The sequence below is a fragment of the Mastigoproctus giganteus genome, chromosome 13 (genome assembly GCF_048544385.1).
Source record: "Mastigoproctus giganteus isolate SK-2022 chromosome 13, ASM4854438v1, whole genome shotgun sequence".
Classification (NCBI taxonomy): Eukaryota; Metazoa; Arthropoda; class Arachnida; order Uropygi; family Thelyphonidae; genus Mastigoproctus; species Mastigoproctus giganteus.
This window is the reverse complement of record NC_143587.1, coordinates 71,889,493-71,902,828: the sequence shown is the minus strand read 5'-3', so window position 1 is coordinate 71,902,828 and position 13,336 is coordinate 71,889,493. Positions and strand designations below refer to the sequence as shown.

Here is a 13,336-nt window from a genome sequence, read left to right as displayed (position 1 = left end):
TTTACAATGCTTTACTGAAGATGTCTACGATGATTTATTAAACATTTGTTAGTAGAGATAAGGAGTCATAATTCCATTATATAAGGCTATTGTTAGACCACACTTGGAATACTGTGTTCTAGTATAGAGACCGCACCTAAAAAAAAAGACATCAAGCTTCTTGAAAGGGTCCAGAGATCGGTAATTTGCCTGGTAAGATCAACAAAAGGGCATCCATACGAGGAAAGACTTTGAATGTGTGGGTTGCACAGCTTGGAAACTAGGCACCTTAGAGGACAATTGATTGAGGTGTTTAAGGTGCCGAGAGGCAAAAAGAAAAATGAATAAGGACGAAATTTTCACAGTTATAAAGATTCTAGAACTAGGGGCCATAAATTCAAGTTATGGTGAGAGATGTTTAGACTGTATTGCAGGAAGTTTTATTTTAATCAGCGAGTTATAAATTACTGGAATAAGTTACTGTTGAGGTTGACAGTTTGAAGAAATTCAAAGGTCAACTGGATAGTTACCTATGGGAAGAGGGAAATGCATACATTGTTTATTTCCTTTTCTTTTATTATTTATTTCATTTAATTTTATTATCATTATTTTACTTTTTTTGCTGATGCAGCATAACCTCAAGCTTCTTTGCATCATATGACCATTACTAATACTGTTGCACACAAAAGACTGATGTATAGATTGGAATAGTGTGCCATTAAGGGAAAGTTACTACTATGGATAAAGGGAAAGTTGAGTGGGAGAAGATGGTGCTCAATGGACACTTCTCTTTGTAGACTTTAACCATCATCAGTATCAATAATTTATTAATGATACTGATGATGGTATATCAGGCAATGTCTAAGTTTGCAGATGATAAAAAAGGGTGGCAGTGTGGTTAATGATAGTAATCAAGGCATGTTACTGCAAAAATATCTCAAAAAATTAGGCAGATGGGCTGAGAAATGGCAATTCTATCACTGACAAATGCAAGGTACGGGTAGCAGTAATCCCAGATTAACACAACAACCGTGTGGTACTTTTTTCAGAGTAGTGGAAAATGAAAAAGACTTAGGGTAATTGTGTAGTTATATGAAGTTCTCTGAGCAGTGCAGACAGGCTGCCAGGACAGTTCATGAGGTTTTGCCAACAATTTTTCTAGCAGGGATAAGGAAATGATTTTTCCATTGTACAAGGCAATCGTTAGGTTGTACCTTGAGTACTGCATACAGGCCTGGAGACCTAATTTTAGGAAGGATGTAGAGCTGCTGGAACAAGTACAAAGAAGGGCAATGGGATTGGTGAGGTGGAACAAAGGGATGTTCTTATAAGAAAGACTTCAGTTCTGCAAATTGCAGTATTTGGAGACTAGGCATATGCAAGGTATATCAGATTGAAGTGTTTAACCCTTTGAATGGATTGAGAAGGCTAAATGCTGATCGCATTCTTCCTCTCACTCAGACTACACACATGAGGGGGCATAAATTCAAATTTGGGAAGGATGGTTGCAAAACAGACATGTGGAAGTGTGCCTTCAGCCAGCAGGTGGTTGATTGTCGGAACAAACTTCCAAATACTCTGGAAATGGATAGTTTGAATAAATTCAAGGAAGAACTAGAAAAACTACTGGAGGGGAAGGCCAGGTGATATGGAAAGATATGTGTGTTCACTTGCAAACTCCTTTTCAAAACATTCTTTGGGTTGGTGCCAAATCCAGGTTCTAACTGACGAAAACAGTGAATGTTGAAATCTGGTGCTCCTTTCTCACTTCTCTATGCCAGTTCCTCCATGTGGTAACTGTGTTACTATGGCCTTGTTTGCATGGTAACACAGTTACCATGTAAACAATTCCAAATATATATATATATCCTTGCTGCCTCACATATCCAAAAATTTCATTAATTCAGGCAGCACAACCCTCCCACCCCACCCTCAACTTTGCCTCGTCCACATCACTGCATCACATGGAACAAACTTCTGTGAAAAGACCAAATTTCCAAAAAAATTTCTAATTCATTTAACAAATATACATGGTCTCAGTTCCAAACTCAATGATGCTCATCTTCATCCTGTCAAACCACTTACTTTATCTAAAAGAATTTCAAATATTAGCTGCCTCAACCACCACTTGTCAAAGCTTCCCAAATTAAGCATTCTATGAATCTTTTCACTTCAATGGTGTTCTGGAAATCTGTGATTCCAAGCCAGGACTTTCTAATCCACAATCTCGACTGGCAAAAAAATCTCTTTTCCCTATTGTATAAAATTTGACTGTTGCCCCTATTGTTCTCCCAATTTCTACAATTCACTCTGAACTTTTTAATTTTACTTTTTTGAAGACTGACTTTAGCCAATCTAACTTTCATAACAGGTACTTTACCTTGGTAATTTTAATGTTCATAACACCAGCTGGCTTCAGTTTTTTAGATGCACATATGTTGCAGGTACAGATGCTGAGGCTTTTGCAATTACCAACGACTTTGCTCAACTTTTCGTTTACCTACTAGATTACCAAACAATCCTATCCGCGCGCACACTCACACCCTACACATTTGATCTTTTTCTCACCAACAACGCTTCCAAGTATATGCAGTTAATGTTATTAGTCCTTTAGGTACTTCAAATCTCAATTTTAAGATGCTAACTTCACCAATGGAGCTGTTCTCCCATGGCCATTCTGAGCCTTATGTTGTTTGGGACTTCAAGAATACAAAATGAGATGATCTCTGCGATTTATAGTCATCTTTTACTTGGCTGGATTGCATCCCTTATTACTCATTCTGCCTTAAAATCTCATCAGTTGTTCTCTTATGACATCAACTACCTTCTCTTACTTTCCTGAACATTCTGTTCATTAAGAAGTTGTGTATATGACCAAGGAACTGGAAAAGGTTCTGGGACATGATGCTATTAACAAATGTAATAATTACAGTGTAATGAATTAATTTTAATTATTTCTGTATGAAAAATACTGCAAAGTAAATGATTCTTGTAAAGTCATGATTAGGAACAATAGTCAGGATATGAATTATTATCACACCCATCCTATGCTCCAGACATGACTCCTGTGAATTACTATTTTGTGCATTGAGGGGGAAGAGAACAGACCTATAGAACAAATAATGTTATTCATCAACAGTTGTTAAGAGGATCAAAATAGCCAATTCTATTGTAATAAGTCCAGATAGGAATACACCACATGTATAGCTCAAGAGGCAACTATGTTGAATAAAATTTATTTATTGCAATTACTTCATTCTTCTTAGTTGTTCATTGTACCCTATTAATATTATGGAATTTTTAACTGTAGGCTGTTAATAAAACTGTGGCAAAATACTTCTTGCTAGCTTACTAGCAGTGTTTGCATGGTAGTTGTTTTTCACTATCTGTACTTATGGAGCAAGTCATTAGGGGCACACCAAAGTGTGAATATATTAAATAAGAAATACTCATTTTATTTACAATTCAGCAGGACAAATCAAACAACATCTTATTTCCAATTTCCAGAACACTGTGTGGCTATACAGGGTGATTCACAACCAGTGCAACAAACTTGCAAGAGGTGTAGGGGGCACAAAGATGAATCGGAATCACATAGCATTGCAGGGTCCCAAATGCCTTTGTCATGCGGTAGAGGACGTTGAACGGGAGGTCGCGTGAACAGCGATCCCGCTGGAAGTCAGCATTTGCGAACCGGTTCCCGAGGCAGTAGGATGGACGAGTATTCAAATGTTGAACTGGCCGACATGCACATCGCGTATGGAGCTACGGACTGTAGCGGGCGTGCCGCTCTGCGCTTGTACCAGGAATGTTTCTCGCACAGGCGTGCTCCTCATCATATGATTTTTGCACGTGTGCACAGAAGGTTATGCGAGACTGGTTGTTTCACGAGAGGTACCATGAATCGAGAGCGAACAATGAGGATGCCAGACAATGAGGAGATTGTCCTACGTCTTGCAGAAGGCAATCCGAGTACGAGTACTCGAGCGATAGGCCAACGATTGGGTATTTCCCAATCCACTGTATGGAGGATACTGTCAACAAACCAAATGAGTTCATACTATCTGCAACGCGTCCAGTCATTGGAGCCTGTGGATTATCCACTCCGGAGGACTTTTGCTACTTGGTTTCTTCAACAGAGTGCAGCAGACAGCGCATTTGCTGCATCCGTATTGTTCACGGATGAGGCAAGTTTCACAAGAGAGGGAACCTTCAATCAACATAACGCCCATTTGTGGACTTTGGAGAACTCCCAAGGTATGCGAACACGTGCAACTCAACGGCGTTTCTCTGTCAATGTTTGGGCTGGCATTGTTGGAGACCACCTCATTGGACCGTACCTTCTGCCCCCTCATCTGGACGGTAGGGCATACTTGATCTTTCTACAGCAAGTCCTGCCCGAACTTATTGAAGAAGCACATGTTCCTCAGTCGTTGCGCTGCTCAATGTGGTTCCAGCATGATGGGGCTCCCCCACATTACACCAATGACGTCCACCAACACCTAAACGTTACATTTGGACAGCATTGGATAGGTCGTGGTGGTCCAGTTCATTGGCCTGCTAGATCGCCGGACCTATCATGCCTGGACTTCTTCTGCTGGGGTCAAATGAAGACATTGGTGTACGAGAAGCCCGTTGATTCAGTTGAAGACCTCGTCGCTCGCATCTCTGTAACTGCCGGGGAGATTCGAGACACGCCAGGAATCTTCCAGAACGTTAGAGATTCCATGCGGCGGCACTGTGACGCCTGTGTGACTGCTTCTGGTCGAACTTTCGAACACCTTCTGTAGCATGGCTTTTTGCCAATGTAAAACTTGTCATTAAAATGATTTCTGTTACACTAACGAGTTGCTGTTTCTGTTCTTTTTCTTTGCTTCTTTGTTCACGCGACCTCCCGCATGGCGAAGGCATTTTGGACCCTGCAATGATATGCGATTCTGATTCGTCTTTGTGGCCCCTATACCTCCTGCAAGTTTGTCACACTGGTAGTGAATTACCCTGTATATAGTGATAAGTAAATGTAGCCAGCAATAAATTTCATATGTAAGCTTTTCAAAATTTAATGATGAGACATTAGAATTACAAGTAATTACAGGAAACACTTACAGCTGAGGGCCTCTTTCATCAACGCCGGCAAACAATATAGCTACTCCAAAAGGGCGACTCTAAAGGTTGAAATGTTTTCAAGAATATATCAAGATATGAATACACATAAGAAAGCTTTATGAAATTTTATTAACAGAAGTAAAAAAATATGAAAAATGCTTTAATTGAGTAGACAGAAGGTAGGTTACAAAACTACCATAGTTTACACTTTGTTGCCACTTTATTAGGTACACCCCTGCTGTGTACACAAATGGCTTGTCCCACAACATTGTAAGTCACGTGACCACAGTTGTGGATATAAATGCAGCAGAACAACCTTTCTAGTATCAGTTAAGCATACAAACCATAGCAAGAATGGGGAAAAGGAGTGATCTAACAGACTTCAAACGTGGCATGGTAGTAGGTGCAAGACATGCGGACAAAGCATCTCTGAAACAGTGCAATGAACAGAAAACATCCTCTCAATGGCACTCCTGTGGAAGAGAGGTCAGAGGAGGATGGCTAGAATTGTGCAAGCAAACAGACAGGCCAAAATGGCACACATCACGTCAGAATACAACCTTGTTGCGCAGAACAAATGAAGACATTGAAGAAAATGAGCAAATGAAGAAAACATCGTAATGGACCACTAGTCGCACTTTATCGCGAATGGGCTAAAACAGCCGACGGCCACATTGCGTACCTTTGTTATCAATGAAGAACAAGAGAGCATGCCTCCTGTGGGAATAGCAACACCAGCACTGGACTAATCGAGAATTGGAAAACACTTGCTTGGTCTGACGAGTCGAAGTTCCTGGTGCATCATCTTGATGGAAGGCTCAGAATTTAGCGAATACAACGTAAATCCATGGGCCCGTCATGTCTGATAACTACTGTGCAAGGTGGTGGGGGGCAATGTTATGATATGGGGAATGTTTTCTTGGCACACTTTAGGTCCACTGATAACCATAGAATGCCACATCGTACCTAAACATCGTTGCTGACCAAGTGCATCCATTCATGTTGACAGTTTATCCTCAGTCAGATGATTACTTCCAGCAGGATAATGCAGCGGGGAACAAAGCCTGAATCATTATGGAATGGTTCCAGGAACACGACAATGACTTTTCTTTGCTGCAGTGGCCCGACGAGTCCCCCAAATCTCAATCTTATTGAACATCTTTGGGATGGGCTGGAAAGGGCTGTTTCGCTGCAGGCCTACACCTCTGTCGAATCTCAAGGAACTGCATGACACACTCATGTCTGCATGGTACTCCATTCCTAGATGATACTAGGTAGGTGTACTTAATAAAGTGGCAGCACAGTGTATATATTCATTATAAACAATGACATATTTTGAAGTACTGTTTATATGAAATATTTTTTAGTACTGCCACATTAAGGCTGCAGTCATTTAAAATCGATTTACATACATGACAGAAACATGACATGGTGAAAACAAATCTCTGGTGGCAATAACATTAACCCTCTAATGGCACAGTGATTTTTTCCAAGTGCGATATTCAATATTTCTTGCTAATTTTTAAGGTTAAAAATTCAGCAAGAAATAATTCAAAATTGTAAAATTTTTGATGCCGCCTTTATTTTCAATATATTATGAACACACTTGTGAAAAATCCATTTCTTTATATTGAAAACACATATTTTTAATTAACCTCCTCCCCCGAGTACTTCAGACATATGAGACCTATGTTCTGCCCACCATTTCATTTACTGTTGTCTGAATTGGACATTATTTTTAATTCTGTTAGGGCTGGAATCACTGAGAGCTAACTGAACAGCTCACATACTTCAACAATTGTATGTCAGCCAGATGCTGTAATGATATGTGAATCTAGCACACTTCAATAAATGGATAAAAGAGATGCCACTAATTTTAAATTCTTGTTTTACAATAACTGAATTAGGTAGTCTTAAGAAAGTATGCTTTTTTTTTTTTTTGTTATGGTCAAATTTATTCAATAACGAACAATTGATGATGTAGATCAAAAGTCAAACCAATAAGTAAGAAAAACTAAAAGTCATTTTAATATACATTTTAGTTTTTAAATATAAAATAAGTCATTAAGTTGTTTTGGTGAATATTTAACACCAGTGTACCCGAGTGGTCAGGAGCAGGAGTGCAGTAGCACACACAGGCCGACCGGGCTAGCCGAGTGGGTAAAGTACCTGCCTGGCAACCCAAAGGTCGCGGGTTCGATTCCCGCCTCGGGCTTGGATCAAAGTACTGCAAAAACCTTGAGAGGTGCAATATGGCCACAGAAGCCGATGCGCCAACAACTACCAAATCAATCAAATCAATCAAGCAGTAGCACACGCTCTTTGAGTAGACCAGGGTTCAAGCCTCTGACTGCTGAATACGGTCAATCTGCCAACCTGCACTGGACCAGCGTGGCAGATTATGGTCCATTTTCCCTCAGCATAAATTGTTGAGGAGGCTTCCATTCTGCAGTGGGCGTGCCGCCTCCGTAGCCAGGTGGGAAGGAGCAGCAGTGCGTAGCACACGCTTCTTGATCAGACAGGGGTTCGAGCCCGTCACCACCAACTACGGAGGCTGCGGAAAGGTGAGGGAATGACCACCGCATATTCACGGAGCAATATGGCCTTAGTTGTTAATGCTCCTTAAAACCAAATAACAAACAAACAATCTGCCGTGGGTTGATAATGGCCGCACTTTACCTTTTTTTTTTTTATCCAGCGGATGATTAAAGGATTGTGCATTGCTAGTCAAGCTTCACAAGCAAACATTAAATCAAGAAGCTGCACTGTATTAAAAGTTTATTTTTCCCTGTCCCAGATGGCATTTGCAGACAACCTGACAGTGGTTATTTCTGGGAAATCACACTCCGACCCTGAAAACAAAGCAAATCTTGTCCTAGCAAATCTCTACTCCTGGACAGTTCTTAACAAGCTTCAAATCAGTACCAGCAAAACAAAAATTATGCTTTTAAAATCAAAGCTTGATCCGTGCCACCCAGTGCAAATCAAGATCTCTGGGGAAACAGCTTCCAATTGTGATGCAGGCTAAAGTCCTAGGGGTGGTCATTGACCGTAAGCTGAGCTTCCTTCTGCATTTACAATACCTAGGGGTCAAAACGAAACAATTTGCAGCTGCAATCATGAGGATCTTCAAGAGCAACTGGGGGCTTTCCAACAAAACACTGTACAGTAAACCCCCGCTATTCGCGGTATCTGTATTCGCGACCGCCGATTTAATATAAAATGAAACCTAAAAAAATGTGAATTTTAAAACGCCGTGAATATTTTCAGCCATAAAAAACATGGGCGTGGCTAAAATTATCTTTCCCGGTCAAAACAGCGCTCAGTGGGTGGGGGGAGAGGGGTGAAAAAATCGCGAGCGTGGATGTTTCTTGCTAATCCTTGTTCAGTATGTGTTAGTCATGGAAGGTTTCGTCGTTTGATTTTAGTTTATATGTTTATAAATTGAATAAATTTATCAATTTATAAATTGATATGCTTACAAAAATGATAACTCTACCATTTTGCAGTGTAAAACAGACTTTTTCGAGTGCGTTAACGGAAGAAAGTGACTTGATTATGGTCAAGTTCTTTCTAACCCCTACAAAAATATGGCTACGAATAAAAAGAGAAATGTGAAAATATCAAAGAAGGTGATGACACTAGCGAATAAAATTGAGTTATTAGACGAAATTTCTAATGGTGAAAGTGTCTCCTCAGTGGCAAAACATTATAAAATCAATGAGTCAACAGTACGATCAATCAAGAAATCGGAAGAAAAAATCTGCCGTAGTGTCAGTGAAACCGCGCTAATTGCTTCAAAAATTTGCTCTGTAACTCGTGATGTTAAATAAAAAAAAATGGAAAAGCTTTAAATCTGTGGATAGAAGACCGAATTCAAAATAAAATTCCGTTAAGTTCACTGATCATTCGTGAAAAGGCAAAACTTCTTTATCAACACTTTAGCGAAACTGGTGATAGCACTGGCGGGATGTTTTTTTTTTGCTAGCAAAGGCGCTGGTTTGAAAGATTTGTTTGAAATTTCTAATAAATATTACATTTAATATTAAATTGTTTCTTATTTTCATTTCGATGCCATATGCTTGCATTTCACTATGTACTGTCATGTACAGTCATATTATGAAGGTACATATAATACATACATAGACAAAATTTTAGACTAGTTTTTCTTATATATTTCATACTTTGGAACGGAACCCCTTTATTACTATGGGAGCCATAACTCAGTATTCGCGACATTTCTCAGGAACGTAACCCCCGCGAATAGCGAGGGTTTACTGTATTATAAAGCAGTTTTCATCCCATTTGTGGCCTATGCAGCAGGAATGTGGTTCCACCAGGTCCAGCGAGTAAAAATCCAGGTGATAGCTGGAATTCTGCCACTTGATCTATTTGTAATTTTAAGAGGGCTAAACTTCAGAATTAAAAAGAAAATACCAACGAAGATACACGGCATAGAACTAAATCTCAATGCTGACCCAAAGCAGAAAGAGCCCACTGTTATAACAAACTAGCCAAAATTTGGCAGTCTAGATGGAATACCTCACACACAGGCTCCATTACCAGAAAATTCCTCCCTGATGTGACTGGCTTTCTTTCACCTTGGAATCGCAGAAAATTCCTCCCTGATGTCACTTTCACAACTTCGAAAATGGTAAAGCACTGGCTTTCTTTTCAACTTGGTATCCCCCTACTTGGTTACTGGACATGGACCCCTCAATGAAAAGTTACATCTACTGGGTTTGCTACCAACAGATTGCTATTTCTGTGGCAGGTCTGAAAACATCTTTTTTTGAATGCAGGTTGTACGATGACTTAGGGATCCTGCTGCAGGTTGTGCCAGGTATCTTGGAACATCAACCAGAGCCTCTACTCCAAACACCTGACAATCTAAAGGCATTCCAATCCTATGCATCCCAATTCTTTGAGCACAGGAAGCAGAGCTACATTGTTATAACTGCACCTAACCATACCTCTTCAGTGACCTAAGGGATCCATATTTGCAGAACGCCACCTTCTTTTTTTCCACGGGGTCAGCCTGGAGTTCCCACTCTAGTGCAGCTAGTTTATTTATTTTATTTACTTTAATATTTTATTAAATTATTTGTTATTTATTTAATTTGTTCTTCATGCACTCTACTTTGAGTTCCCACTCCAGTGCAGACTAATTTAAGTTTATTATTATTATTTTTTTTCCCTAACTGCACCACTGGTGGTTTCTTCCCCCCTTTCTTTTTTACATTTTCCTCCTCCCTCTGGAATAGACCCCAGAGGAATCTGGACCACCTTCTGGCAACACTAGGTGGGTCAGAGTCTCTCTTGAGACAGTATGTATTTTGCTGGGACTGGCCCACCTTCCCAAGGTGTGGACGAGTACCCAGAATCATTTGCCCAGGTGACTGATGCTTCTGGGTAGCCAAGAGGCCAGAACAGAACACATACACTTCTGCTCCTTTATAGTTGATTCTGTTATTCACAGCGATACGAGGCGGAGCTGAACTTACACTCTAGGTTCTGCCCTTACATATACACATGTCCTTGTCCCAGATAGAAACCTTCTCTTAGTTGGCACTGGTCACCCAAAGTGATATATGGGTCTCACCACCTGTCACTAATTTAGAGTGATCTGCAGTTTGAATACCATCAGAGACTGGAGGAATTCTTTAAAGCCTCTACAATCATGGCTGCAGTTAGCTGATCAGAGATGGAGAAGGCAGTTTATCCCGATAAGATGCTCTAGGTTTCAGAGCCTGCACAATGTGCAAACTAACTTGTGAATAAACTCATATAGGCAAAACCATATGGCTGTTTGATATGGCCAGCTCTGCATACTATTAAATGTTGCCCATGTTTAAAAGAATGGTCTTGCTGCATGTGATGATAGCAAGGTGTATTATTTATAGTAATATTATTTATTGTATTATGTATATGAATATTTGCATTTCAGTTTTTCTTCTTTTTATCAATACTGAAATGCAAATCTGTCTGTAGATGCTGCACAGAAAGTTTTAGCTTTTAAATATTGTGTTAATAATGCTTATCTATAAAATGATATTAACTAAATATTGTTTCACTTATATAAAGAATAAAAACAGTTGGTCCATCATGGGGTAACATATTGTCAGTGACATTCATTCCAAGACAATCTCTTCACTGCTGCAAAAAAGTATAATAGCCTAGTTGTGCAGGTAATTTGTAATAATTACCTGCACAACTGATTCAATAACTGCCATAAGCAGTTATAATGAATATAAACTTTCCTGGCCCAGAGAACAAGAAAGCAAATAAAAGAATTCTCCTACCTTCGGTTTTGTATTTTCTGTTTTATAACAATTGTATACAGAAATAATTTCCATACAATATTTGAATGAAATCTCATTGTGTAAAAAAAAAAAAAAAAAAACTCATATTTTCTACAAACTTTTATTTTATTTTTTTAAATGCAAGACACCCAAAACCAAAAGGAGCTAGTGCATTTGGTCTGTAAATTGTACATATGGGGCCTGTCAGAAAAGTAATGAGATTAAATCAATAAAAATTTTTATTTTGATTTTTATGCAAAATAACAATGGTCACTCTCAAAATAACTTCGCTCTGCAGCTACACAATGTCTCCAATGGCATTTACAGTTGTTAAAGCAAGACAGGTAGTGTTTATCTGTCAGCTCCTTTACAGAGTCAGTTACAGATTTTTTCAATGGTCTCCATTGACTTATGATTTCCTTTTAGTTTCTTTTTCAGTTTTGGGAACAAAAAGTAATCACATGGAGCAAGGTCTGGTGAAGTCTGTAATGCAGAAGGCAGAATGGGATAGTGCATCTTCACGGTGAAGGATTTAATCTTGATTGATCTCTGGTTTTACACAGAGGATTCTTTTTAGTAACTGCTTGAGAATTTCTCTGTACCAATTTTGGTTCGTTGTTTGTCCCTGTTGCAGAAACTCTTTGTGGATGATACCTCGGTAATAATAATATTAAAAAAAAAAACAACAACACACAATCATTCATCATTTTCACCTTTGATTTGATTATTCGTGAATTTTTCTGATATGGGGATGTTTCTGTGTGCTACTCCTCACTTCGGCAATTGGTTTTTGGATCGCACTGGAAAAACCAGCTTTCGTCACCAGTAATGACTCATTTTAATGTGCCTGGATCGATTTCTAACACTTCTAAGAAATTATTGAAGGTATGATTGCCAGGATCAGTCGAGCAGACTGGGGACTCAAAAGAAAGACCCTGGCAATCATATACCATGCTGTTGTTGTTGTTATTTGGTTTTTAAGAGCATTAGCAACTAAGGCCATACTCCTCCGGGAATATGCGGTGGTCATTCCCTGACCTTGCCGTATCCTCCCTCCGTATTTGGTGGTCACGGGCTCGAACCCCGGTCTAATCAAGAAGCGTGTGCTATGCACAGCTGCTCCTGCCCTCGTGTAATGTTGCTACATGTTATCACCTATGGAGCCGGTGTGTGGTTTACCTGCTTGGCCATAGTAAGAAATAGGAATAAATTAGAATCGATACAAAGGACAATACTACTCACTATTACCAGAGCATGCGCACAGTAAGCACACCTGCACTATAGTGTGAGATCACTCGTAAATTTTTTCCAGAACTGAACAAAATATACCCAAGGCAACCGGGCTGGTTCTTCCCGGGCTTGCACCTGACCTCATTACTCACAGGACATGGACCCTTCAACCAGAAACTGTTCAGCTTCTGCCTCGTCGATGACCCAAATTGCATGTGCGGGGAGGTCGAAAGCTGGGACCACCTGCTTTACGACTGCCCACAATACCTCAGATGCATCCTCATCACAAAAATCCATTACCTCCCCAAAGGACTTGAACATCATTTCATTGACACAGAAGAGGAGTACTGCGCGCTCTCCCAGTATGCACAGGACCTCTTCACAAGGAGAAGGGTGTTAATTGCCATACACCGAGACTGATAGTACAGTAACATAAATCGCATAAGACAGAGACAACTCCTGGAAAAGAAAATTGTGGAAGAAAAGAAAATGAATGGAAAAGAAAGGAATAAAGAAAAGAAGGGAAAAGAAGAAGAAAAGAGAATCAACGAAAAAAAAAGACAGGGATTGCCTCATGAGTGTCCCAATTTGAATCAAGTGGACAAGAATAGAGACAACAAACAACAAACTGCAACCTAGCTCCCAAAGCCTCACGGCAGCCTGAAGAGGGCACCCTAGCCCCCTTCACCTTTAAACCCTACTCCCCCGGGGAGACGATT

The 13,336-nt window shown here is 39.8% G+C and overlaps 1 protein-coding gene across 1 annotated transcript in view; it reads right to left on the bottom strand.

Moving 5' to 3' along the window:
• The window catches only part of Prosalpha5 (proteasome alpha5 subunit), a 96,139-nt gene that overhangs the window by 12,835 nt on the left and 69,968 nt on the right, over window positions 1-13,336 (bottom strand). Inside the window, exon 6 of the mRNA XM_090387064.1 lies at window positions 5,086-5,144. Coding sequence (XP_090243190.1) covers window positions 5,086-5,144 — 59 coding nt within the window. The remainder of the gene's footprint in view (window positions 1-5,085; window positions 5,145-13,336) is intronic.